This window comes from Mercenaria mercenaria, unplaced genomic scaffold (assembly GCF_021730395.1).
Source record: "Mercenaria mercenaria strain notata unplaced genomic scaffold, MADL_Memer_1 contig_3307, whole genome shotgun sequence".
Classification (NCBI taxonomy): Eukaryota; Metazoa; Mollusca; class Bivalvia; order Venerida; family Veneridae; genus Mercenaria; species Mercenaria mercenaria.
The window spans coordinates 41,710-67,127 of record NW_026461432.1 but is presented as its reverse complement, the minus strand read 5'-3'; the positions used below and the strand labels follow the sequence as shown (position 1 = coordinate 67,127).

General features: G+C 34.3%; 1 protein-coding gene across 1 annotated transcript in view; it reads left to right on the top strand.

The window, feature by feature from the left end:
• Positions 1-428: 428 nt before the first annotated feature.
• LOC128552935 (mitochondrial proton/calcium exchanger protein-like) overlaps positions 429-25,418 on the top strand; it is a gene marked incomplete at its 3' end in the record, with an annotated part of 66,694 nt that continues 41,704 nt past the window's right edge. The window contains exons 1-2 of the mRNA XM_053534012.1: positions 429-659; positions 3,117-3,120. Coding sequence (XP_053389987.1) covers positions 429-659; positions 3,117-3,120 — 235 coding nt within the window. The remainder of the gene's footprint in view (positions 660-3,116; positions 3,121-25,418) is intronic.

Below are 25,418 nucleotides of genomic sequence, written 5' to 3'. Positions count from 1 at the left end.
CTCTCAGACAATCTATTAAAGAACAATTTAGAGCTAAAGTTAACATCTATACGGAACAAGGGCTCACTTTTGAAGAAGCTTACCGTTTCACCGCTAATGACGTGCTGCCTCAACTAAGAAAGAAATTGAGACAAAATTATGCCCGATTTCTAATTGACTTTTATGAGCTACAAAACGATCCTACTCAGCAGCAGATTCTACAGTCGGCTAAGAAACTAAGAAGTCAGCACGGTATGACTGTCAAAGAATCTATTCGACAATCCATTGCGCTTAGAAAAGACCTTTTTGTTGAGTTGTGGCCCGATCATGAAAGCAAAGAAGAATGTTCGTTGGATGATAATAAAGAAGCTGATGACGATCAGGAATCGGATGATGAAGAATGAACGACGTAAGAATGATTGGCGTGATTTATCTTTCAACACGCCAAAATGGGTTCCATAGAGGTATACGATTATAAACAAGAACAATGGGTACAGGATAAACCGGACCCGAAAAAGTGGTTACAACATTTCAAAGACTTGAGGGACGGATACGTAAGACCAGATCATATTGGCCGTTACATTGTAGGTAGCGGTGCTCATCTTAGGAAAATGGCCGAATTAAAAGAGGAGCGAAAAAGGGAAGCAATGAAACAAGAACAAAAAGGGGAAGATCACCAAGTAGTTAAACTTGTGACACCCGTAGCCCAAGCGGTTGATATTGCTGGGTCGGAAATAAGACGGTCACGAAAGCATAGTGATCTGAAGCGATATAGGGATAAAGTGGACACACCTTTGAGTCGTGATTTAGACAGCCCAAGACGTAAGAAATATCGCGAAAGCATGACCCAAGATACTATGGATTGGAACACCTATACATTTTAAAATGAACAACTACGAGCTCGAGGAAATGTTAAAAGAGTACACTGTGACAATATGCACTGCGGATCAACTTCAAATCCGTAAAGGACAATACGTCATTTCAAATACAGACACGAACCAAGGATCAGGAAAACATTGGGTGGTCTTTTATTTTCCTAAGAGAGGACCCGACGAATTTTTCGATTCACTAGGTAATAGACCAGAGCACTACAAAGTTCATTTTCAGCAAGCGTTAAAAAAGCGTTATTGGATGAACTTCAGTCAAATACAGGATACAGATTCAAATATATGCGGGCTATATTGCGTATATTACATTATGAACCGATGTTCCGAACGAAAAATGAAAGACATTTTAAAACCGTTTGATGTGTATCGCAAGAAATTGAATGATGACTTTATTGTGTCTTATTTTAATTGATACATGTAGTCTGTATAAGTGATACAAGCTTTGGCAATAAAAGATTGAAAGAACAATATGTCTTTGTTATTTATAACCTATACATTCGAATTTGAGTTGACGGAAAAGATGAAGCGTTGGTAGCCGTGGTGGTGTATACAAATAAAACAACATATTTGTTTATTGTATTTTATTCATTCAACATCGTTTCACAAATCGATATTATGCTTTTTAATAAGAGTCTCTCGCAATTCTAAATAAAGAACTGCATCAATGATATCTACAGATTTCGTAGTAAAATAAAATCATGTTTATTATTCTTCTCTCGGACTGGAAACCAATCGTATTGAAATTCTTGGCCACCACCTCGTATCACATCGTTGACATAAAGCGCTATTTCCTCGTTCTCAGGAATATAAGTCACCCAGTCACTGATCGCCTCAATATTCAAATTCATCTGATGAAAACGAATAATGTCGATCAAAGTGTCTTTAAAAGATATAAAAGTGCACTTTTGCTTTAACCAATGTTTTATGCATAGGTTGGAAATTTTTGTGTTGTTATTTTACTAAGAGCCATTCTATACGGCTCATAGTCCAACATGTAATATAACTGTATATACGGTCTTTCTACACAATCAGAAAATAGTTTTCTACAGAGATCCAATGGTAACACATCCATCATTTACACTATTTAGAACTGCATCTTTAGCCTGTTTTTCATACAAATTTCGTGTAATTGATCAAAACAATTCAGCAACAAGTTCAACGCTTTAAAATGCTCTTATCTACCAATTTCTGTTTGCATGATGATCACAGAGCATAGTTAGTACATCTATGTAGATATTTCCGGGTCCTTCGGGTTCTGTACTGATGTTACAGGGGCAATAGGAATTTGGTTGCAAGCTATGTTCGCACCACTTGAGTTCTATTTCCGGATGATATTTGCTCATGTATTGTCGGAGCATATATACCCATGTAGAGTAATTCATATCGAACTCTATTCTCGTTTTTGTTATGTCCTTGTACTTAACATAGAGACACCCCTTCGCTTCCAGAAAGTCGCATAAAGCACACTCTATGTCTACCAAATAATGACCGCCAGGCAAATTAATCCCCACGTCCGTATACGGATAACCACTGTGGATGATGGAGAAGTCTTCATTAAAATTCGTCCTGTTTCTTTTATAGCTTGTCAATAATTCTACCCAAATGTCTTCCGAAAACCCAAAATGTACTTTTCTGTAATGCGCTTCATAAATCCATACTTTGTGATGTACTGGACAAACTTCCTTTATGTCAGCAGCGAAGGAATTCATCATATTCTCGAATACTCCCGAGCTATTTTCCATGATTTGACTTCTGAATGATTTTGTCTGATGAATACACTATTATATACTTTTCATTCGGGGTATTTTAGTAACAATGGTCATTCCTATTAATTCTGATTGGTGGTTAAAAATAGACATTCCAATTTGGAACAGCTTTGAACCAAACAAATGACTGACAAGTTTTAACATGTAAGCCAGCCTTTCTTTGAGGAATAAATTTTTTGAACTAATCAGTTTATTGCCTTATAGTACTTATCGAGACATTCGGTTAGATACCCAACATGCCTAGGTTATCAGAGGAGGAGAGGAGGACGAGGCGGAGGAAAAGGTGTTGTCGGTATATACAGTACCTCGTAACACCTTCTTCCATAACGCCTACAATTTTTACGCAGGAGTGACCATGCATTCAAATTCTGTATACAACGCAATAGTCCTCGTCAAAACCTTTCATTTGATACCAAACACTGCTAAAGTCGTTCCAAGCATAATAAAGAAATATTGTACTTTACGTTTTTTACGTTTTTTACAGATAGGTAAGTTAAGACAAAACCATCGTGCTTAATTGACTGCCTTGTCAATAGTTATTCATCTATGTATTCAAGAGCAGTAAACATTCCTTTCTATTATTACATTAAAAAATATTGTAAACCGTTAGAGGAAATAAATAAACTCAATAACCAAGCTTTTTAATTCCGTTAGTATTTCTAAAGAAGAAAGAGATTAAAGCTATACACTGAAATTATAAAACGCGCTCAGTAAGCGGACAAATGTTAAACTCCGTGCGTGATATCGCTTGTCAAAATTCTGCTTCCTGATTGGTTGTAGGTAGCGAAGTGTTATATACTATACTGGAGTTCTACAGGTAAATATCATTCGGTTAAAGGATCTGGAAGAGTGCATATCACGGTTTATGCTGTATGAGCGATTAAATTTATAGTATTTCTGTTTCATTTTCGTATCAGGTAAATTAAAGAAATTAATAACATTTTGCTATAATCATTTCTATACTTATGCATAAAGCGTTAACGCGCTCTTTAAAAAATCAATAAATATGTAGAGCGGAGTAAAGCGATACAGAGTTTATTGGAAAAGTGTTACCGCTTGTCAATATACTGCATTCTAATTGACTGATGGTATTTATATTCAACCATCTAGAGTTCGATTCATTAGGTAAATTGGTCCATCACTGGTACGTTGTATGAATAATTTAGTTAATTATTTCTATTTTATCAGGTTTATTAAAGAAATTATAATCATTTCTATAATTATATTAATGCGCCGATAAATCGCGCTATGTAAAATCATCATATGTGTACATTATAGCATGGTGTACAGGGTTAAAACTGTCAAAATATCTTATTCTCTGATCAGTATTCAGACTACGATTACTGACTGTCATTTGACGGTAAGGTGCAGAAGAGAACACGTGGCCTTTAACTGATTGATCATCAAAGACTCGTTTGATTAATGGCCATAGCTATGAGCATACATTCCTAAAAATAGTTGCACCGACGTCGGAAGTTCATTCTAAAATTAGACTATGAGTTCATTGTTAATGAATGACCTCTTCTTAAAACAGAATCATGGTCATTTACTTAGTGGACGCCGAGGGGTAAACAACATGGACAAAAAAGGAATCTTCAGTAAATCTTGCTTCTTTAAACATGTATTTATCTTAAACAATGCCTAATGTTTTAGTTTTAATGTGATAAATATTTCGTTTTAGATTAGTTACGTTCTTTGCTTTTTAATATTATCTGTTTTGATTTAAAAGAAATGTATTTGTTCATTTAGGTCTGAGATGAATTTATATGGTTAAATATAATTAATATTCTATTTGATTTTCTTGTAATATTTTGTTTTCGTGTTATCTCCCCGTGTATGGCTGAGCACCTGATCCTCAATGTGCGCGAACACGCCCTAGATAGGTATATAGGTCGGCTCTATATACTTCAGGATCGAGATATAGATAGCAGAGTGAGCTCATTCTTAACATAGAAAAATGTCTGGCGCGCATGGACATTCTCACGCATGCGCATACCTGATGCCCAAGAGACGCCAATACTACTGACGTCTTTGTGGAAGTCGGTGACGCTGTGATAAAATCCACAAAATGTGTTAGGAATCTTGGTGCAGTATTTGACAACAGCAGGAATATGGAACAACAAGTCAACTCTGCGTGCCGGACTGAATATGCACAACTACGCAGAATAGGTCACATCGGACGGTATCTTACCAGTGATGCCACAAAATCCCTTATCAACAGCCTGGTTACTTCACGATTATAGGCTACTGTAATGCCTTGTTAAGTGGTATTCCAAACAGCACACTTTACAAGTTGCATTATGTCCAGAACACGGCAGCTCGCGTCATCACTAAGACTCCCCGTCGCAATCATATAACACTGGTTCTGAATGAGCTTCATTGGTTGCCAGTGAAATACAGGGTGCAGTACAAGGTTCTGACCCACACCTGTAAGGCTTTACACAATCAGTCCCCTGTCTATATTAGGGATACGATAGAAGTGTATCAAAACCGGTCACAAGACACGCTGTCACTGGTTATGCCAAAAACTAAAATCATGATGTATGGCAATCGCTGCTTTTCGTTCACTGCTTTCAAAAGCCTGCTAAAACCCACTTCTTTGTACAATATTTTGTTAACTGACCGATACATTGATGTTTTTGTCTTCTTCATAAAATAGCGTAAAACAGTATTTTATCCTAGGGTCACTTAAATACTTTTAAATATGTATGTATGTTTGTCTTGTTTTATCTATATGTTTTACATTCATGATTTTTGTTAAATGTGGAATGCATTATTTTTGTATGCGTATTTGTTTGTATTGTTTGCAATCTATTCTGTAAAGCACTTTTGAACGTGTGCATGTGCATGAAATGAGTGCTATATAAATGTGGTATAATAATAATGATAATAATAATATGACATTTTTCATTTTAGCATGTTCTGTTAAGGGTTTTTATAAGGAACAAAAAGACCAATTTCATAGAGGTAGATCCCTATTAGAAATGTTTGTTTCATTATTTTGTTTTTTGAAAGTTTATTATTATTCCCCTTTTGTATGAAAGTATTCAAAAGTGGACTATTTTTTATTTCAATATAATTTATAAATTTACTTTAGCATTTAATAGATATTGGAAGAACCAAGAAGCAAGTTTTAAAACAGTGTGTAACTTTGGACCTCAGCTATTTCCAGTCCATCCCGATTGCGCAACCAAGATAAGTAAAAGGAGGTAATAAGTGTTTTACAGCATTTCTAATGAATTTCAGCTAAAATATATATAGGCCTGTGAGTGAACGTAAATATTTGACAAGTAAGATACAGTAGTTCTAATATTCTTGTGATTTCTTACGCAAACTATGTTTATCAAATTTATACACCTGCGTATATTGGGCAACTAGGATACGATAATCATATTTTAAAAGGTCTTCAGTAAAATTTTAAGTTATTAGACCCGTAATACAGTACCTCCTTTTTGAAGAGTGTTCAGTTCCTACAATAAACCTACATTGTCTTAATTTTTTCGAGGGTGGGGGTGGGGCTTAGGTTCAAGCCCCACTGGGACCAAATCTTTTTCCCTTATTTACCTTTTTCCTAGTTTTAATTCTTTTTTCGAGACATATTATTGATTTATTGTACAAAAAAAGATTGATATGTCATTTGATAAGCAATTTCTTGCTGTTCAAACTGAATTCACCTCTGAAACAGAAGGGGGCAGAGTTAGACATCTTTAAAAATATTAAGTTACGTACGGTACAATTCATCAATTTTTGTCTTTACTCTTTAGATTACATATTGTGGAAGAAATGTAGGTAGGTTTTACTTCTGCCCCAAGATCATTTTTGAATGAAGTGAACAAAGTTTAAAACAGTCCCTCTGGACTCGTCCAAAGCTTTTCAATATTGGAGTTAGAATTCTGTCTCATTAAATCCTTTTTCACTTGATGCACTGTTTAAGCTGACTAACCGCATTTAAGCTTTTACATCTTTTACAATCTCCTCTTCATTCGCCATGTCTAATATATAACTTTATTAGACTGCCTTCGTGACCGAGTGGTTAAAAACCCGGACTATTAGATATACTTGTTCTATGATCCTGTGTTGTATTTACCTTTGCTTCATTATTTTATATATTTGATGCCAATATTTATAAAACAAATCTCTGTCTTTAATAAAAGATAATAAGGCAATAGAAAAATAATTGAGCGAATCTTGTTCGATCATGAAGCCGTCTATTGCTCCACTTTAAAGAATATGTTTAGCAAATTTTTGACAGCATATGATGTTAAATTCTACCATGACATCATGTCTTATTAAAGTAAATTAGGAAACATGTTCACGAAAAGTCGGCAGTTGACACCGGGAACAAACATTATAAAAACCTACTTAACCGAAATTCGACCTAAAATAATATTTTATGCACATGTTATCGATACGGAACTTGAAGATTCTTTCAGACAGCTGGATTTTTGAGCGGTTAAATGAGTTCAAGATATCGAGTTTTAACTGTTTTTTTTTTTTTTTTTTTTTTTTTTTTTTTAATGTTTAAGAACAGACATCAATCACGCATTGTCGCGATGTATTGGTGATTTTTACAACTAGAGGTCATGGTGTTAGATCGATAATATTTGGAATATGACATGGTGAAAATATCTCTGCGTGTTTATGTGTCTGTAGGTATAAGGATTCTAAATTCTTATTATTTTCGATGGGCTTTCTTAAATAAAAACTTTAATGTAATTGATTCTGCTACTAAATTAAAATTTAAAAACAACCAGCCCAAAAAGTAATGTCATACTTGATATTTCACCAAAGTTTTTTTAATACGACAGTGACGGACTTCATCATGCAGAGTAGAAATGTAAATAATCAACGCAAATGTCAACGTAAAAAAAAAGCACGACGGCGTTTAAGGCCTAAAAAATTCTTTGTTTCCGGTAATATGCTAAAAAAAAATTAGAGTAGGTACGTCGGAAAAAAATTTTTTTGGGGGGGTGGGGGGGGGTTCTTTTTTATTAAGGGAGAGTTTTCGGAAATCATTTTTGTGTCAAAAATGAACACAAATAAGGGGGTTATGCCTTTAAAGGCAAAGAAAATCTCCTATATAAGTGACCCCCCCCCCCCACCCACAAATACCAGACTTTTTAATCCCCAATATACAAGATCCTGTCTGGTCCAGTCTGATAAGGGTCCATAAAACCCCTGTAGACTTGACATGTAGCCTAATTATTGTCAGAGAATCATAAATTTTATTGCCTACAGGTAAATTGGTTATTTCCTGTGTTTTGCATTTTATTAATTGGAATGCTGTTGTTGTTTATTTAGTCTTTTTTCAGAATGTACACAAAATTATTTTAATTGATAAGATACTAATTTTGATTGCTCAGTCATGTTAAGTAATGTCCTGGCCAATTAAATTATAACTCTTATAGCAAAGCAATTCTCACAATTACAAGTAATTTGCACCTATGTAAATGAGTTATGAGATACGATTCTATGAGTTCCCCCTTGACACTTATGTATACTGCTAATTTAATAGTTCATATTTTATATTCTGTTGACTGCTACCGGAACAAACAATACATTGCTTAAAAAAAAAAAAAAAAAAAAAAAAAAAAAAAAAAAACATATTGCATATCCTCATGTTGTATATCATATACCTTGGGTGAATAAAGTATCTGTCTGTCTGTCTGTCACTATAAAATAATTATTCAAAACTTAATAAGAGAAATTACAAGTTTGTTTATTCAATGATTATGCTCTTTTTATCAAAAGTAACAAAATAAAAACGAAAAAAAAAAAGATAATTGCTGGATTTTATTAGAAATTAAAGAAACGTTCAGTTGCATTTTTAATACATAAAGAAGGTATATAAACAGAAGGATGTTATATACTAAAACTGCTTAATTCCTCTTGTGTTGTCTAAATAATGTTAACTTTCTTTTATGTATAATAAAATCCAGCAATAAGGAAATATCATTGTTCAAAATACAGAATAATTTATTACTTCTAAAAGCTATGTGCCTGGATGCATTTTTTTTTATATTTTTGATAATAAAAAACAGCAATAATGAGATGTAATTGTTAAAAAACTTACTTTATTAAAAATATGATAAAAACACTGTTGTATCTTATCACTTTCTTTATTTAGCCCTAATTCAATCAAACTTTCTAAACTCGTTATAAAGGTGAGAACTGATTTGCTATAAAGGTGAGAAATATCTCCTGCAATTTATTTACTGCACAGTAGCTATACAGTAGCTTATTATGATAAACAGAAGCAAGTCTATCAATGGTCCAGACTTGTGTATTGGCCCTTATCGCCAATACGCAGACCTTATCATCTCCATAGGCCACATACCAGGCATACCAGAATCAGTGTCTTTAATGCATCAGTAATTTGATTTCTAACATTACTGGCCTATTTAAAGAATAAAACTGAGTGCAGTTTCGCAACTTTTTGTTAAAAAGTTATAAAAAAAAACTCTTCAAGGCCATAAAAACATTTAGACTCGAGCCAAAAATTTAGGGTAGGTCGGGATACCGGAAACAAACAATTTTTTACGCCTATTTCACACACGTTACATGTGTATATGTATATCTAAAAAATGAAAAGCAGAAATATACTAAGTAACAACATACCTATGCAAAATAAATATAAATTTATGCATTATAGGAACAAACGATGTTTATCTGTAATGACTTATCATCATTCAGTGTTATAAATTACTTTAGTATTTGAACGATCTTGATCACTGGTACTCAGCCGTTTTTTATACATGAAAATGAGGCAAATTCTGAATAGTTTAAAGAAGCATTAAAATATATGTAAAGAATATTAAATAGGAAAAATAACGGTCAAATCACGACGGGTAGTCAACAAGTCAAGTCAAGTCAAGTCAAAAGTTTATTAAATGTAACAAAGGCCTCCGGCCCAAAATACACTACATAATATATAGTAAGTGGTTCAATCAGATAGTTGTGATCCCACAAAATGTATACATATACACTGATTAAGTTGAGACACATATTCATAAATTCAGCACACAGTCGACTAGCAAACATATCTTAACATAATAGTTCTCTAGGCTGCTGAATATCATAATTAACTGATCAAACATTATTTAAAAGCTTCTCAAGATACAGTGCTGTTTGATATAACACCTTTTCATTATCAGAGCTAAGTATGTTATAAAAACTTTGTATACTTCTGTCAGATGAATACCAATTAAGAAGATACTGATTACGGATCTCACTAAATTTCTCACATTGAAAAAAAGCATGATATTCACATTCAACAATACTAGTGTTACTTCTGTTATAACAAAATTGGCAGATACGAGATTCAAAAGGGGTATTGTTGTGCCTACCAGTTTCAACATGCAGCTTATGGCTTGAACAACGCAGCTATATGTCCTGCCGCCGAGAAACTGTGCTCTTGATATAATGTTTTGAGTTTATCCGGTACGTTTCTTTATAAAGTTATTGCATATGCTTTTAGAAGGTTACTTTGCCTGTAATTGGCGCTTTATCGGTGAAAAAAAGCAGATTCCAAAGTCAGCAAAACAAGTTAATATGGTATATAGGAGCATTTAATATCCGTAAATGATTACCTTTAGACATGTTCCAAGACTTTACATGCAGCAAAATATACTGAAATTATCACAGATACTTGGCTCGAACTCGAACGTCCCGTGGAAATTAGTTCGAGTTTTCCGTTGTTCGAGCCATCCAAATGGCGGCCATTTTGAATTTTGGAATTCGATGACACGATGTGTTTACAAAACTTACATCGTAGTATATTGTACATGTGTGTATGATATGATGATAAAAGACGAAAGCTGAAATATTATAAAATTAGAATCTATTTTAAAACATGACATAGATAAGAGAAAAAAAAAACAGATAAAATACTAATATAGTTATAAGAAATTGGTGAAGACAGCATCAAATAGAAAGACATGAATTGCAAACCTTTGATTTCATATTCGATGATGGCGTTATATATGCATTTTGTTTCTAACGTTTTTGGATCTAATTTTCGTTTTGTTCTTTGCTTTCTAGTTGCTGACTTAGCTATCCCCCCGTTTCCGGGTCCTTTACTAAGTTCTTCAGCTATGCTAAAGCGGTATGAAAGTTGACATCTGATCTCCCGTTTTTATGCAGAGAAAATACAGACATTGCTCAATTATTTTAAACCATTTTATTCGTGTTAATCAAAGCCCATTAAAGGGCTATATTCATAGACAATACTCCAACACCACCCATTGAGTACACTCAAATAAATTGCCTAACGGCCACGTCTTTACCCAGGAAAGATTCCATTTGTATTCATAAAGGTGAGTGACAGTCGAGTCAACTCCCAAGAATGAGTGACTGTTGAGGGAGGTCCTTGAGTGTTTCTCAAGGTCTCATAATGTAAGTTTAGATGATAAATTTACAATATTTAATTAATCTGAAGGTAAGATAACAGTGTCCTGTTAAAGCGGAGTTCATATTTGTGCAAGGTATTTTGGAAAAATATATTATGTTCTTTTTTTAATATATGGTGTTGAGGACGACGAAAACGCAAAAAGACCCAACAAATTAAAAGTATGTTTAATTAATAAAAGCGGTCGAAATAGATATAGGAAACCAAATATACATCTACGAAACCTAGCCTAACGGGGCTCATCAGTCACTCCCAGAAAAACATGTCGTAGTAACAAATATTTACATTTCACAAGGTTAATTCATACTGAAAAATATAAACACGTCAAATTAAATGAAGAACCAATCATTATTAAATCCCAATGTTTAAATGACAACGGAAACATTTATCTTATAAAAAGATATGAGCCGCGCCATGAGAAAACCAACATAGTGCGTTTGCATCTTGGTCAACTCCATGCTTTCAAAGCCTATTGCAATTAGAGAAACTATTAGCGAACAATATGGACCATGACCAGACTGCGCCGATGCGCAGGTTAGTCTGGATCCATGCTGGTCGCAAACGCACTATGTTGGTTTTCTCATGGTACGGCGCAATAATGTTTTAAAAATAGAAATTTAAACAATTAATGGCAGAGTTAAAAATTCAGTTGTTTAAATAAATTTCAATTTCAGCGAAAATTAAACTATATATTTCTAAGTATAAATTAAATTCTACTAATGCAGATGAGACGATTGGCTGATGAACGGAAGGATGTATTATAAAACAAATAGACGAACGGACGGAAGGATAAACATACAGACGAGCAATAAGATGTCAACTTCCAACTACAAAAATAATGATCAGCTCTTTTGCATATCTTGGTGTTATTGTCATATCAACCGTTACAATCCTCTAAATCCATTGTGTACAATGAAACAATGACTCGAACTGTCCTTCCGAAAGTTAAGATTGAGTGGAATTTATGAATATGACTTTCGAACTCCACTCACACTCCCGCAAGGTCTACTCGAGGTCCACTTGAGTGATACTTACCCAAGTTTGAGTCAAGTGTGAGTCTGAGATACGACTATGAATATAGCCCAAAGCATTGCAGTGAACGAAAGTCACTTGTCGTATATCGACGCTAATTACATAAGCGTGTGAAAATTACGCACGCGACGGTGAAAGGGGAAACTTGGCGAATGTCAGGCAGAGGTGTGAAAATACTTTGTAAACACAAGCCATTCTGGCGACAAATTGTTCGACTGAACAGGTGTAATTAGGCTATCACTGTAATTGAGCCCAGGGGACCACCAAATGAGTTCGAGTGTTCGAATTTTCGATGTTCTAGCGATCCGAGGTAGAACTGTATAGAATAAAGAAGGAATAAATTCAAGAGTCGGGACCGGGCGAAAAGTTCGAGCGATCCCGGGTGTTCGAAAGGTCCGAAATCGAGTCATTGAAGTTCAAATTTATATTTTTTCTTGACGAGAGTGAACAGAAATAGTTGAAACAAGGTTAAAACCGTTAAAATATTACAATTTATAAAGCTTTATTTCATTTATTGTACTTTTACGAAATACCGTCAATGGTGGTATTGTGTTCGGCTTGAATGTCATCTGTGATTTTTTTCCAAATTACTTTGTTTAATAGCTAATAGCTATCCTTGGTCTTTTTAGCAAGGAAAATTACTAGATTACTAGAAATTATGAGATTGTTTCCGTCATATAAATAGATGCAATGGTAAAAATAACCTTGCCGTCTAAGGGTCATGTTTCTAACGAAAGGAATAATTTTGGTAGTGTCACCTTTTGAACATTTGACTGAAATTATTATAAAATTGGGGAAGTAATATCTGACCGGAGTATTTTCACCACTATTTACATGCAGGGAAAAGTAACCAAACCAATTTTAACAAAACAATGACAAAGAACAAATTTGATAGAGAGTCTTCCAAGAAATCTATTTCAAACTTTGGATAGCATTTCAGGAAAAGTACACTTTCTGTATTTAGAAACTAATTGGAAATTTTAGTAAAAGAATATCTAATCTCACTATTTTCAGACACACCCATTGTTTGATGTTCAACCGTGTTTTTTTTGGATGATATGCCTTCCTATTTTACTTACTCAATGCTGACTCAATTGCAGGTAGTTCTTAAAGCTAACATAGACGGCGAGTCTTTGATCTTTTCTTCTGGGTGCCTAGAATATTCGTCGAGGCCTTTTTGTGATTCTCTGGCAGTTCTTCTGGAGCAAATGCATTGAGTAAATGCGTGCAAGTTTCGACAAGTTTTCCCTTTTTATATATACTTAAACGATCTTTTTGTTTCATATTTTGATCTTTTGTTTCTATTCCGTGTGTTAGAAATTCGTCGTACGAGATAAATATATTTGCACAGTCAAGTAACTTACAAACTTTAATATTAAGAGGATTACAAGTGATTGGTTGCGCCCAATTAAACACTTTAAAATATCAAGTTGTATTTGTAGATTCCAAGTTATACAGATATATATTCATCATATTCTTTTCAACAAAATATAATATTTGTGATACGAAATAGTTTAAATCAATTTATAAAGCGCTTACCTTTTCATACACAATCCATCCGGCTGTCCGGATAAGGTATAAGTTCATCCACGGAGGCATCTTCATTTTATTATTGTTGATTTCACAAACAGAGGTTGGTTTGTAGTAGTTGACAGATGTGCACGCGGCCCTCTTTGCACACAGGAGGAAACACTTGCTTAGTGTCGTGCCTTGTTCTAACCGCACACCTTTCGTCATCCGAAAACCATTGATAGCCTTAAACCCTGTAAACTGGAACGAAGAAAGTACACTTGCGGCACTAAGAATTAAGACGAAAAATCGGTAATAGTTTGAACAACTTTCCATACTTCTTCGTCCCGCGCGACCGTATGTATAAAAAAATGTATTTACAAAATACGTTTTTCGGGAATATCTATATACAAGTTCGTCTCAAAATTTAATTACATAGCGATTTGTCTGATGATTTTTAGCATACCCCTATGTCGGATAAATCAGAATTATAATTTTAGCAAACGAAACACGATTTTGTTTTAGTGATTGTATTTAGTTGAGATAGAGTGATAAATCATTCAAAAATGACGAATATTTAATATAATTTATTGATCCGAACTTCAAACCGAGAAATGTTAAACGGCAGGAAGCCTAATATAACTAATTTTGCTTGCGACTGTTGCAGTTCTTATATACACAAGGTATATTTATCAATGCATAAGATCAGTCGGTAAACTTTTTCTCCAAGAACAATAATCTGTGTTTTCCATTGACATTTAAATGTTGATCGCAAAATGGAATTTGCGCATAGAACGGGAAACCAGGTTTTGGAATGTTTGAGGAAATTGATTTTTCTAAACATTTTGACGCATTTTTTAATTTCTTTGTTCAAGCAAATATAGTATTTATGCAAAATTTTGAAATTTAAAATAACTTGGTTTTTACTTCGTATAGTTTCACTTCCGTAACAGGTATATATTGGGGTAACACAAGAACTTTATTAGGTATTCCTCGACAGTAAATGCATGTTTATCTATTTATGATAATATGATACTCACATCGATGTACTAGCTTGGATCAATTGTATACGTCAGTCACATGCATAAAAGGCCTGTTATTTAATTCTCGGTAAATCACATTAAATATTTACCCTTGAAATATGATGTACCAAATTAGCTCATCTAATACAATCGATAAAAGCAAAACCATGTTTCTTTAGGGTGAAAATCATTCGCTTTTTATTGTAACCCTTGTTTAACTGACAAAAGGCTATGCGAAACAATATGAGACAAATCACTATGAAACTAAACTTTGTGACGGGCATGTATATACATTTGCTTGCATTAAAGTCAATAGATGCAACTTAACAATGTTCAGCATATAAATACTGAATTCCTAAAACTTATCTATATAGGTCCTGACAAACAGCAACAGCTTTCTTGATAATTTAGTTAATATTATTGTTATGTTTCAGCTAGATATAGTGGAATATATTCATTATTGACAGCTAAAGCAGTTGCCTTAATTTCTGTTATAGATTATCCATTGATATTTGTTAATATAAAAGAATCTTGTGGACAAAGCTTGACCCTACACCTCTAACTGGAAGAGCTTTTTAACGATCTTCTTTTGGTACATACTGCTCCTGCTTATGTTGCTGTTGATAATCTGCTAACACATGATCGAGTCGGCGGTGCCGTTATTCGAACATATTTCAGTGACTTAGACCAACATGGCCTGTCAATCTATTGACACTTTCGCACTGCATGTTACTTAGTTTAGTCGCGCATTAATTTTCTTAACTAATGATCAACGAAATTGTCTGATTATACATTTAAGGGCATTTCCTAGGATTGTTTTCCATAACCAATCTTTTTTATTTTACATAAATTTACTTATAGGTTATTATTAACTTTGTATGTGGATATATGCACGAGTTCTGCAGCGGTAATATTGCGCGACTTTAGGTGTTCATTGAAAATTTACAGACTGAATAGTGAACATTGCAGACCATGATCAGCCTGCACGGATGTGCAATCTGATCTTCGTCTGCGCTGGTCGCAAAGGCAGAGTCACTTGCCACCAGCAGGCAAAAGGTTAAATATGATAACTGAGAACTAAAGCAAACCATTAAATTTCATGATAAATTGGTTACATTTTCTTAACTTTTCATTTCAGTACATAAAATATTAGGTAAACGGTACATATCATTATAATCTATCATAAATTTCAAATTTCAAATGGAAAAAAAAACAAGTTTTCTAAAACGCAGGATAATATCAAAAATTTGAATTTTTGCCTTCCTTTTGGGTAAATCCAGACGAACTGTTTTCTACTAACTTTAGTTCAATTTTGCGCTTTAAATATATTTGTTTGTATTGTAAAAACGAAACTGATTCACTGCCAAGAAAGGCAGCTAGTATGTAGCTCAGTCGTAGACGCCTTTACGACTATGTTATTATTTTCTTTTTCCAATTTCACTAAAGAATACAATAAATCCTAGGATTATTTTCTGGTCCATTTGTCATTAGTGAAATGCAAGTGTACTAGATCTATCTGAATTTCTCCGACGCCAGACCAAATTCTGGAAACCGATCGGGAAAGAAATCTTAAATAGGCCTATTATAATTATAGCTAACATTGTGTGAAATAAGGTATAAACGCATTAAGGTGCTTTTCAGTAATGACTTGCTAGATAAAGATTTCTTTTTGTCTTTTCGTTTACCTTGTTTTCTAATATATTTTACACTTTCAACGGGAAAGCAGCTCCCTACAATATATAGGTCAAGGTCAAGTGAAAGCATTTCGAATGTATGCATTGTTGCTGGAATTGTAAACACGAAAAGAAACTGTTTGCAATTCATAATTCTAACACGACCCTATTTGTTTTCCTATTTTCAAACAAAGAAGGCTGAAAACTGTGTTATTATTCATTTTTCTGATGTCACAATTATTACGTCATATAGCATTAGACAGCATGGCGGCGCGCTAGAAAGAAATCAACATAAATCAGGCACATAAATAATTATAATTGATGGATATGGTCAAGGACGTACATAAAAATCCTTGATAACGTGTTAGAATCGAAATAATATTTCTCAAACAGTGATTTGCTCATGGGTATAATCATTGTTTGTCATTACGATGCGCCCTCGTGATATAATTCCTTCGCATCTCAACACCAAACAATGATTTTATTCAATGACAAATCACTTTTTGGTATATTATTTCTTAAACATCATACGCATACATCAGAGTAATTTTAGAAACCAAAAACAGAAAACGAAATGAACTCCTATTTATTATTTAAAGACGTCTAGTGCAAACAATGATGTAAGGCGACGGAAATGATTTTAGCTGAACCTAACAAACAATGTAAAAATTAACTATCAGTTATCTGGACCTATTTGCGATAATATAAGAATCTAAAACAACGTCAATTAACTCTACTTGCAGGCATATTTAATGAATACGATAATTTCTGTGGACAAAGCGAACATTTACTAGTTAAGTGCTTTTGATTGAATTTGTTTCGAAGTTCAAGAAAATTAGCTTAACAAGTCGGCCACTGTGGTACCCCTTAATACGATAACATCGACAAGGATATTTGCATAAATATATTTCAAGATGTAAAGAAAACGATACAAATGATTTTTTCCTCCATTGTGACTTGCTTAAAAGGAAATGCGACGTTTAGAGAGCCCAGCTTCCTCGAACCAAGACCTATATAGCAGTGTATGAATATATCTCCAAATCATAAAAATATAAACAGAAATACAACAACAGTGTAAAGTATATAGGCAACAAAGACAAAGCGAACAAAGAACCCAGTGTGACACCGCCTTGAAGCGTTTAGCGACAAGAACACAAATCGGGACTTTACCAAACCTCACTCATACACGTAGTCCTTACTGTAATCCGAAGTTATAAAATTTATGCGAATAAAAGTTATCTCCACCAAGCGAATTTATATAAACACGTAATCGTACCATGCAGAAAACACACAAAAAAGCTTACAATCCATATACGCGTGTGTTCAATTCCTTTGAAAAAGAGCCGAGCATCAATAGGTAATTAACGCGAAAGAACAACACTTACGTTCAACATTAGACAACGCATTAGATACTCAAAATAATTTGATATATTAACAAAGAATACGCATAAAAATGTTATCGATCACCGGTATTGTAAAATGTTTCAATCATTTGAAATTGATGCATTATCCCGTATGAGTTACGGAAGTGGTGTGTGTGTAGAAATATACCCCTGAATGAAAGGCATTTTCTTCGTTAAAAAAAATACATAAATGAAAGTTATAATCGTTTGTAGATGCAATAATTTACATGATAAGGTTAACAAGTGAATGGAGTATTGCCATGAAATACAAACCCCCCTACTTGAAGGCAACTATTTTCACTACTGCAGTATAGCATAATGATCTGATATCTGTCATATAAACAAGTACGAAAGTTGCTGCAAGATGCAGCAGAAGGAAACTCCACGCCAAAACAAGCTATCAACGTAGCACTGATAGAACAGGAGATGATATAACGGTTGCAGACCCTAAACAAACAGACAGTCTAATGGGGTTTCATGAATGTTGGAGAAAAAACATTGCCTTTGTAATGTGAGTAGGATTTTTATTGTTGTATTTAGTGACCTAATTATTGACTGATCATGACCAATATGCGAAATTGACCTCTAAGTTTCGGTATATGGAATGAAATGTATTGCATACACAAGGTCGTGCTTAAATTCAGACTTGCATAGATGTTCATCCGAAATGACTGAGTTTCAAACTCAGATGTTATCAAGACCATTATTCTGATAAATATGATAGTGATGATACTTTCAAGTTAAAAGATGAGGAAGGACTAAGATGTACAATGAATGAAACATAAACATCATTTTATCCCGCCTAGGGGCGTGAAACTCACAGCTTAAAGGAACAAGAAAATTATATGTTAAGTGTTATATGTTGACGATTACGTTGGTGTATTTACTTAGAGGGTATTGCTGTTGTTGTTGATGTTGTTGTTATTGTTGTTTTATTCAGCTCCTCCTTAGGAGAACAGCTTCTGAATACGGATCAATGAATATTGCCTAAACAGTTCACTACTATATACTGATCAACTGGTATTTTGGAAGGACAAACAGTCAATGTTGTGCAATCAGCCACCTCTCAAGAAAGACTGTTATTCTGATCAATATTGATAAAGGTCAGCCTGTAAGAAATCTACATTGAGATGGTAGAGCAAGGATGTTTTAAAATACAAGTCACCTTGGTTCAAAGGCCAGTTTTTGCCTTAATGATGGTGACATTTGTAAAATGTTTGACTACAATTATGCATATCAAACATTAAACACATGAATAATTAACTTAAAAAAATAATTAAAATATATTTAAATAAAAATATAAGACACTGTTTATGGATGTTTGTTCAAGACGTACGTACTTTGTAATAAGTTTGGTTGTAATAAATTTGGTGTTGAGTAATAAAAGAGGAATGGGCATAGCCATGCCTACATTAAGATGACAGAGCCTTGTACCTTCAAAGAGCTGCAGAATGAGTTACAAACTTAATACATAAAAAAATACTATCGTCTGTTTCCCGCTATTTTAGCGTAACGTAACGTACTATGTATGACGTTATTTCCGTTGATTATTATCATTATTATTCCATGAAGAAGGCACGTAGCTGAAACATTGGAACTATAGTAAATTTTGAAATTTGGTCTTTATCTACTTCATTAAACTTATAATACATAGACACAACGACATAGTAACAACACGATACCTAACAAACAACAATCCTTAACAAATGCACAACATTCCTTAACAGCAATCTTTAACTAATACTTATACAGATGTAGCAGTATAAACCTTAATGTATACTAATAACAGTAACACAATACAGTGGGTTTGATTAGCATAAATTAACTTCACAAAGCAGTATCCGGAGTTTCGGTTGGAATAAAAGGCTTATACCCTCTATTATATGACATAAATGTGGTAAATAAGAATGCCTACAATATAATAAATCAATATTTAAAATAAAATAAAAAAAAAATAAAATTATTACACACGAAAAAGGTAAGCTTCTTTCTGGCGCATTCACCAAACATTTTCCACGTGGCGTCCGACATATTTGCTTTCTTTTTTGCTCTTTAATTTCTTTGCTGCTTCTTTTTTCTAGTAAAACTTATTTTTCACGCTTGTGTTGTTAAATATGATGTCATTATTATGGGCCAGATCAGACATTAAAAATAAATATTTGAAATTTTGCAAATCGAAAGGAAAAAAACTCGTCATAATTTTTACATAGCAGTCACAAAAAAAAGCCATCACAAGTAATATTGTACGAGACATGTTATAGCACAACAAACTGATTAAAATTTTCATATACGAAAATCTACAGTTGTTGGTTGGTTATATTACCTATAAATACAAAAAAAATCAATTTTGATAACATATCATTTTGAAATTGGTAGGAAAATATGAGAAAAAATGCAAGAAATCATCAATTAAAGGGAAGTCTGAAAAAACACACCAACAAGTTCTTTAACTGTGTCCATATATGAAACGTGGGTTTTTCTTAAAATATTAAGCCCGCCCGCTTAGCTCAGTAGGTAAAAGCGTTGGTCTACGGATCGCGGGGTCGTGAGTTCGATCCTCGGGCGGGGCGTATGTTCTCCGTGACTATTTGATAAACGACATTGTGTCTGAAATCATTAGTCCTCCACCTCTGATTTATGTGGGGAAGTTGGCAGTTACTTGCGGAGAACAGGTTTGTACTGGTATAGAATCCAGGAACACTGGTTAGGTTAACTGCCCGCCGTTACATGACTGAAATACTGTTGAAAAATGGCGTTAAACCCCAAAACAAACAAACAAATTTACAGACTGGACAAGAAAAGATCAATGTTGACTTCTGACCTTTAAGTGTGACATATTGACCTTTGAGCTATGGGTCTGGGTATTACACATGACACATTGTCTCATTATGGGAAATATATGTGTCAAGTAATACTAAAATCCCTTAACGGATGAATGAATTATGGACTAGAAAAGAAACAATGTCATACTGAGCTTTGACCTTTGACTATGACCTTAACCTTAAGGGTGTTGCTTAAGACATGTTGTTTCATTATGGGAAAATTCCTTAATGGATGACAGAGTTATTGACCATACAGCAAAAAGACCTAATGACATTTGCCCTTCCATGTGTGACCTTGACCTTTGAACTAGGGGTCTATGGGGTACATTTTTGCCAAATAATATTAAGATCCCTTTAAGGATTGTTGAGTCACAGACCGGACAGTAAAAATCCCTGTTGGCCTTTGGCTTCCAAGTGTGACCTTGACCTTTGAGCTAAGGGACTGGGTTTTGCGCATGACATGTCATTTCATTATCCGGGAGAATATTTGTACCAACTAATATGTAATTCCTGTTTTGCATGACAAAGTTATGGACCGGACAGGAAAAAAAAACAGTTGACCTTTGATCTTCAAGTGTGACATTGACCTTTGAGCTAGGGTTCTGGGTTTACGCATGACATATGATTATGGGGAAATTTATGCCAAGCAATATTGTAATTCCTTTATGGATGGACCGGACACGAAATTGGACGGACGGACGGAATGATGGACGGAGGGAAAGATCAATCCTATAGTCCCAGAAACTGGTTTTCAAACAGTAGGGGACTAATAACCGATTACAAGTGATGCTTTTTGCATAGAAATATTTATAATAAAAATGAAATGTACGAATGGTACATACTAGTATGTCTCAACGAAATTAACCGTATCATTGGTATTTTCGCTCAACTGCCAAATTTCAGTAATATACTGCTTCACTATTTGAAAATACCATTTTGAACATACATTAATGACTACAGAGTTGAGACAATTTACTTCCATTAAGCTTTGCCTTCTTTAATATTTGATGCCGCGTCAATTTGATCAATTACTCAATCTTCAGATCGCTCATTCCTACGATTCAGTATAAGCTGTTTCTCTAAATAATACATAAAGGTAAGGTATGTCATTTTACATGTGAAGGAAATAGAAACGAAATGGTGGGGGTTTTTCGCAACAAAACTAGCCTACATCTAAGGCTATACACAGAAAATGAAAGGAAGTCTTATTTCTTATTCAGAGACGTTTAGAAGCAAACACTTCTAAAAGAGAACGTAATTGGTTTTAGCTATACCTGTCACAAATTTAGAAAAGACTTCTTATCAGTAATCTGGTCCATTCTCTGATAACGTCTAAAACACAATTAACTACCATTAACACCAATTAGAGAGAACATTTTCTGTGTTTGGGAGGGTTGAGCTTGGATTTTTTTTTTTTCTTTTTTTTTTTTTTTTCTTTTTTTGGCTTTCTATGAAAGTCAGATTTTTTTTTTCTTTTTTTTTTTTTTTGGCTTTCTATGAAAGTCAGATTTTTTTTTCAGAAGTTTAAGATCAGGTTGGTTTTAGAGTAAACCAGCGATAATTTCATGTTTTTTATTTTATTTTGTTAACGTTTTTTTTTTTTTTTTTGTAAAACTAATAAGCACAATAAAGATCACATGCAGTATTAAATATTTTGCTTAAGTACGCATGAAATAGCTAAAATACAAGTCTCTGTGATGAAATTATTACATAAGAAACAGTTATACCCAAATTACAGTTCCTAATTTTGAGCACTACCATGTACTTCTATAAACAAACATGGTTTTACAAAAATATGCTGTTAATGTATATATAAAGATAAATGAAGCCGGTGTAATGAAGTATTTCGACCCCCATAGAATAATGACCCCCCGGTCATTATTCTATAGAAAAAGTGACCCCCCGGTCATAGTATTATGACCTCCAGATCATAGTACTATGACTCCCCCACGTGAAGTAAACTGAACCTCACGAAGAATATTGACTCCCATAAAAAAACGACCCCCGGTCATTTGGTCAAATTTAGTGATAACTCATGTATCTAAGGCCTAATTGCTGCTTTTTATGGGGAGGGGGCATATAGATTTGCCCTTGTCCGTCCGTCCGTCCGTCCGTCCGTCCTTCCGTTTGACCATTAGCCCCAGATACCATCACTTGACACAGAAATCAGAGCATTCCGCAACGGGAAAAGGGATTCTATTTCTAGACGCTGTATCTTGGTGTATACATTTTTTTCAGGAAAATAACAATTCACAATACGTTCACAAAACACACCAGTGTCAATAATCCCTGCAAACTTCGGTATGAAGTAATTCTTCAGAAGAAAACTGCACAAGAAACTGCTAGCATAGAACTTAGTATTAATAGAAGTTGCAATACTTAGCAGTGGCAGTAAAGTATGGTAGCGGCAACAACAGAAAGTAGTAGTAGTAGTAGTAGTGGCAGTGGCAGTGGTAGTGGCAGTTGCAGTAGCAGCAGCAGCAGCAGCAGCAGAGGAATAAGTGACAACAACAACAGCAGCAGGAGAAGAAGAGGTAGATGTACAAGACGTATTAGTGGAAGCAGGTATAGTAGTATCAGTAGTAACAGGTGTAGTGGTAGTAGTAGAAGTAGTAGTAGTAGTAGTAGTAGAAGAAGAAGTACATGTAGTAATAGCAATAGAAGTAGCGGCACCAGTAGTAGTAGTACAATCAAAATGTTAACTATTGGCAATGGAGGGTATTATAATACAGAGTTGTAGATCTAGTAAAATTGTCCGTTAGGTTTGGTGGGGATCACTTTTTAATAGCTATTATCGTCGAAAGTATTTTTAGGAGCCGGTGTTTTACACGGAAAGAGTAACTTTTTTAAATAGAATAATGTCCGGGAATCGATATTGTGTGAGAGTTCGAATGTAGTAATTTCGGCAGTGAGTATTTTACATGGAAGGAGTCACTTTTTAGCTCGACTATTCATAGAATAGTAGAGCTATTGGACTCGCCCATGCGTCGGCGTCGGCGTCGGCGTCCGCGTCCGCGTCCCGATTTTGGTTAAGGTTTTGTATGTAAACTGGTATCTCAGTAAACACTTGTGGGAATGGATTGAAACTTCACACACTTATTCACTGTGACAAACTGACTTACATTGCACAGGTTCCATAACTCTATTTTGCTTTTTTACTAAATTATGGCCCTTTTTCGACTTAGAAATTTTTGGTTAAGGTTTTGTATGTAAGCTAGTAACTCAGTAACCACTTGTGGGAATGGATTGAAACTTCACACACTTATTCACTGTGATAAACTGACCTACATTGCACAGGTTCCATAATAACTCTATTTTGCTTTTTTACAAAATTATGCCCCTTTTTCGACTTAGAAATTTTTGGTTAAGGTTTTGTATGTTAGCTGGTATCTCAGTACTTACTAATGGGAATGGATTGAAACTTCACATACTTGTTCACTGTCATGATCTGACATGCACTAAGCAAGTCCCATAACTCTACTCTTTTTTTCAAAATTATGCCCCTTTTTCGACTTAGAAATTTTTGGTTAAATTTTTGTATGTAATCTGATATCTCAGTATCCACTAATTGGAATGGATTGAAACTTCACACACTTGTTCACTGTCATGATCTAACATGCACTGTGAAGGTCCCATAACTCTACTTGGCATTTTTACAAAATTATGCCCCTTTGACTTAGCAGTTTTTGGTTAAGTTTTTGTATGTAAGCTGGTATCTCAGTATCCGCAAATTGGAAAGGATTGAAACTTCACACACTTGTTCACTGTCATGATATGACATGCAGTACAGAGGTTCAATACCTCTACTTTGCATTTTACAAAATTATGCCCCTTTTTCAACTTTTGTATTCATTCAATTGACAAGGCTGTTGAATAGTCGAGCGTTGCTGTCCTCCGACAGCTCTTGTTCTATAGAATAATAACCGGGATCGTTATTCTATGAGATTCGAAGGGAGTCATCTTTAGGGAGTCAGTATTTTACTTGGAGGGGTCAGTTTTTCTATAGAATAATGACCGGGGGGTCGTTATTCTATAGAGTGTTCAAAGGGAGTCAGTTTTTTACAAGGGGAGTCAATATTTTACAGGAAAGGAGTCACATTTTCTATAGAATAATGACCGGGGGGTCGTTATTCTATGGGGGTCGAAATACTTCATTACACCGGCTTAAAATGGATGTTAAGGGACAAATTAGTGAGATTCGGGGTATGCTCTCCCGTAAAAAAGTTTCAATTGTAGTGTAGCTCTGATGCATTTTGATGTATATTTGGAGATTTAGTGGAATCTATATAAGAAATTATTCTTGTGAAAATCATGCGTATACCCGGGCCTTTAGACGTAATATGTAATTATGCTAATAGCTACGTTATTAGCATTTAAGGAGGTAGGTTACCTTCATATTTGTATGTGCGCATGTCCAACCGGAAGCTAACGTGACGATTTACGACGACGTTTACGACAAACTGAATGTGTTTGTATATTCATTCTTCTGAAAACAAATCATGAACCTGTCTTCGATCTGATGCTTTATGGCTTAATAATGCAGAAATAATGGATAAATTGCCGCAGAAACGCTTCAAAACAATGTTGCTTTAAAATGACGTCATTGACGTCATGACGTTACGTGTCAATTACCGCGCAAAATTAATAACTTTTATCTTGAAAGTACGTAATTCTGTGCATTTACTTTATTTCAACTATTTTCAAATAACCATTATTTGCTGAAAGATTTTTATGAGTCTATTGCTCTGAATAATAATCAATATTTTGCTTCTTTTGTGTAGTTATATTGAAATGTTATGAGGAATGTAAGAAAATGGACGATGGTAACCAAGTTATTTGGAATATAGTTGTGTGAAAGGTTACTTGTTACGGCCATTTTCAAATAAAAAATCTACGAGTTTGATTTGTAATACCTATT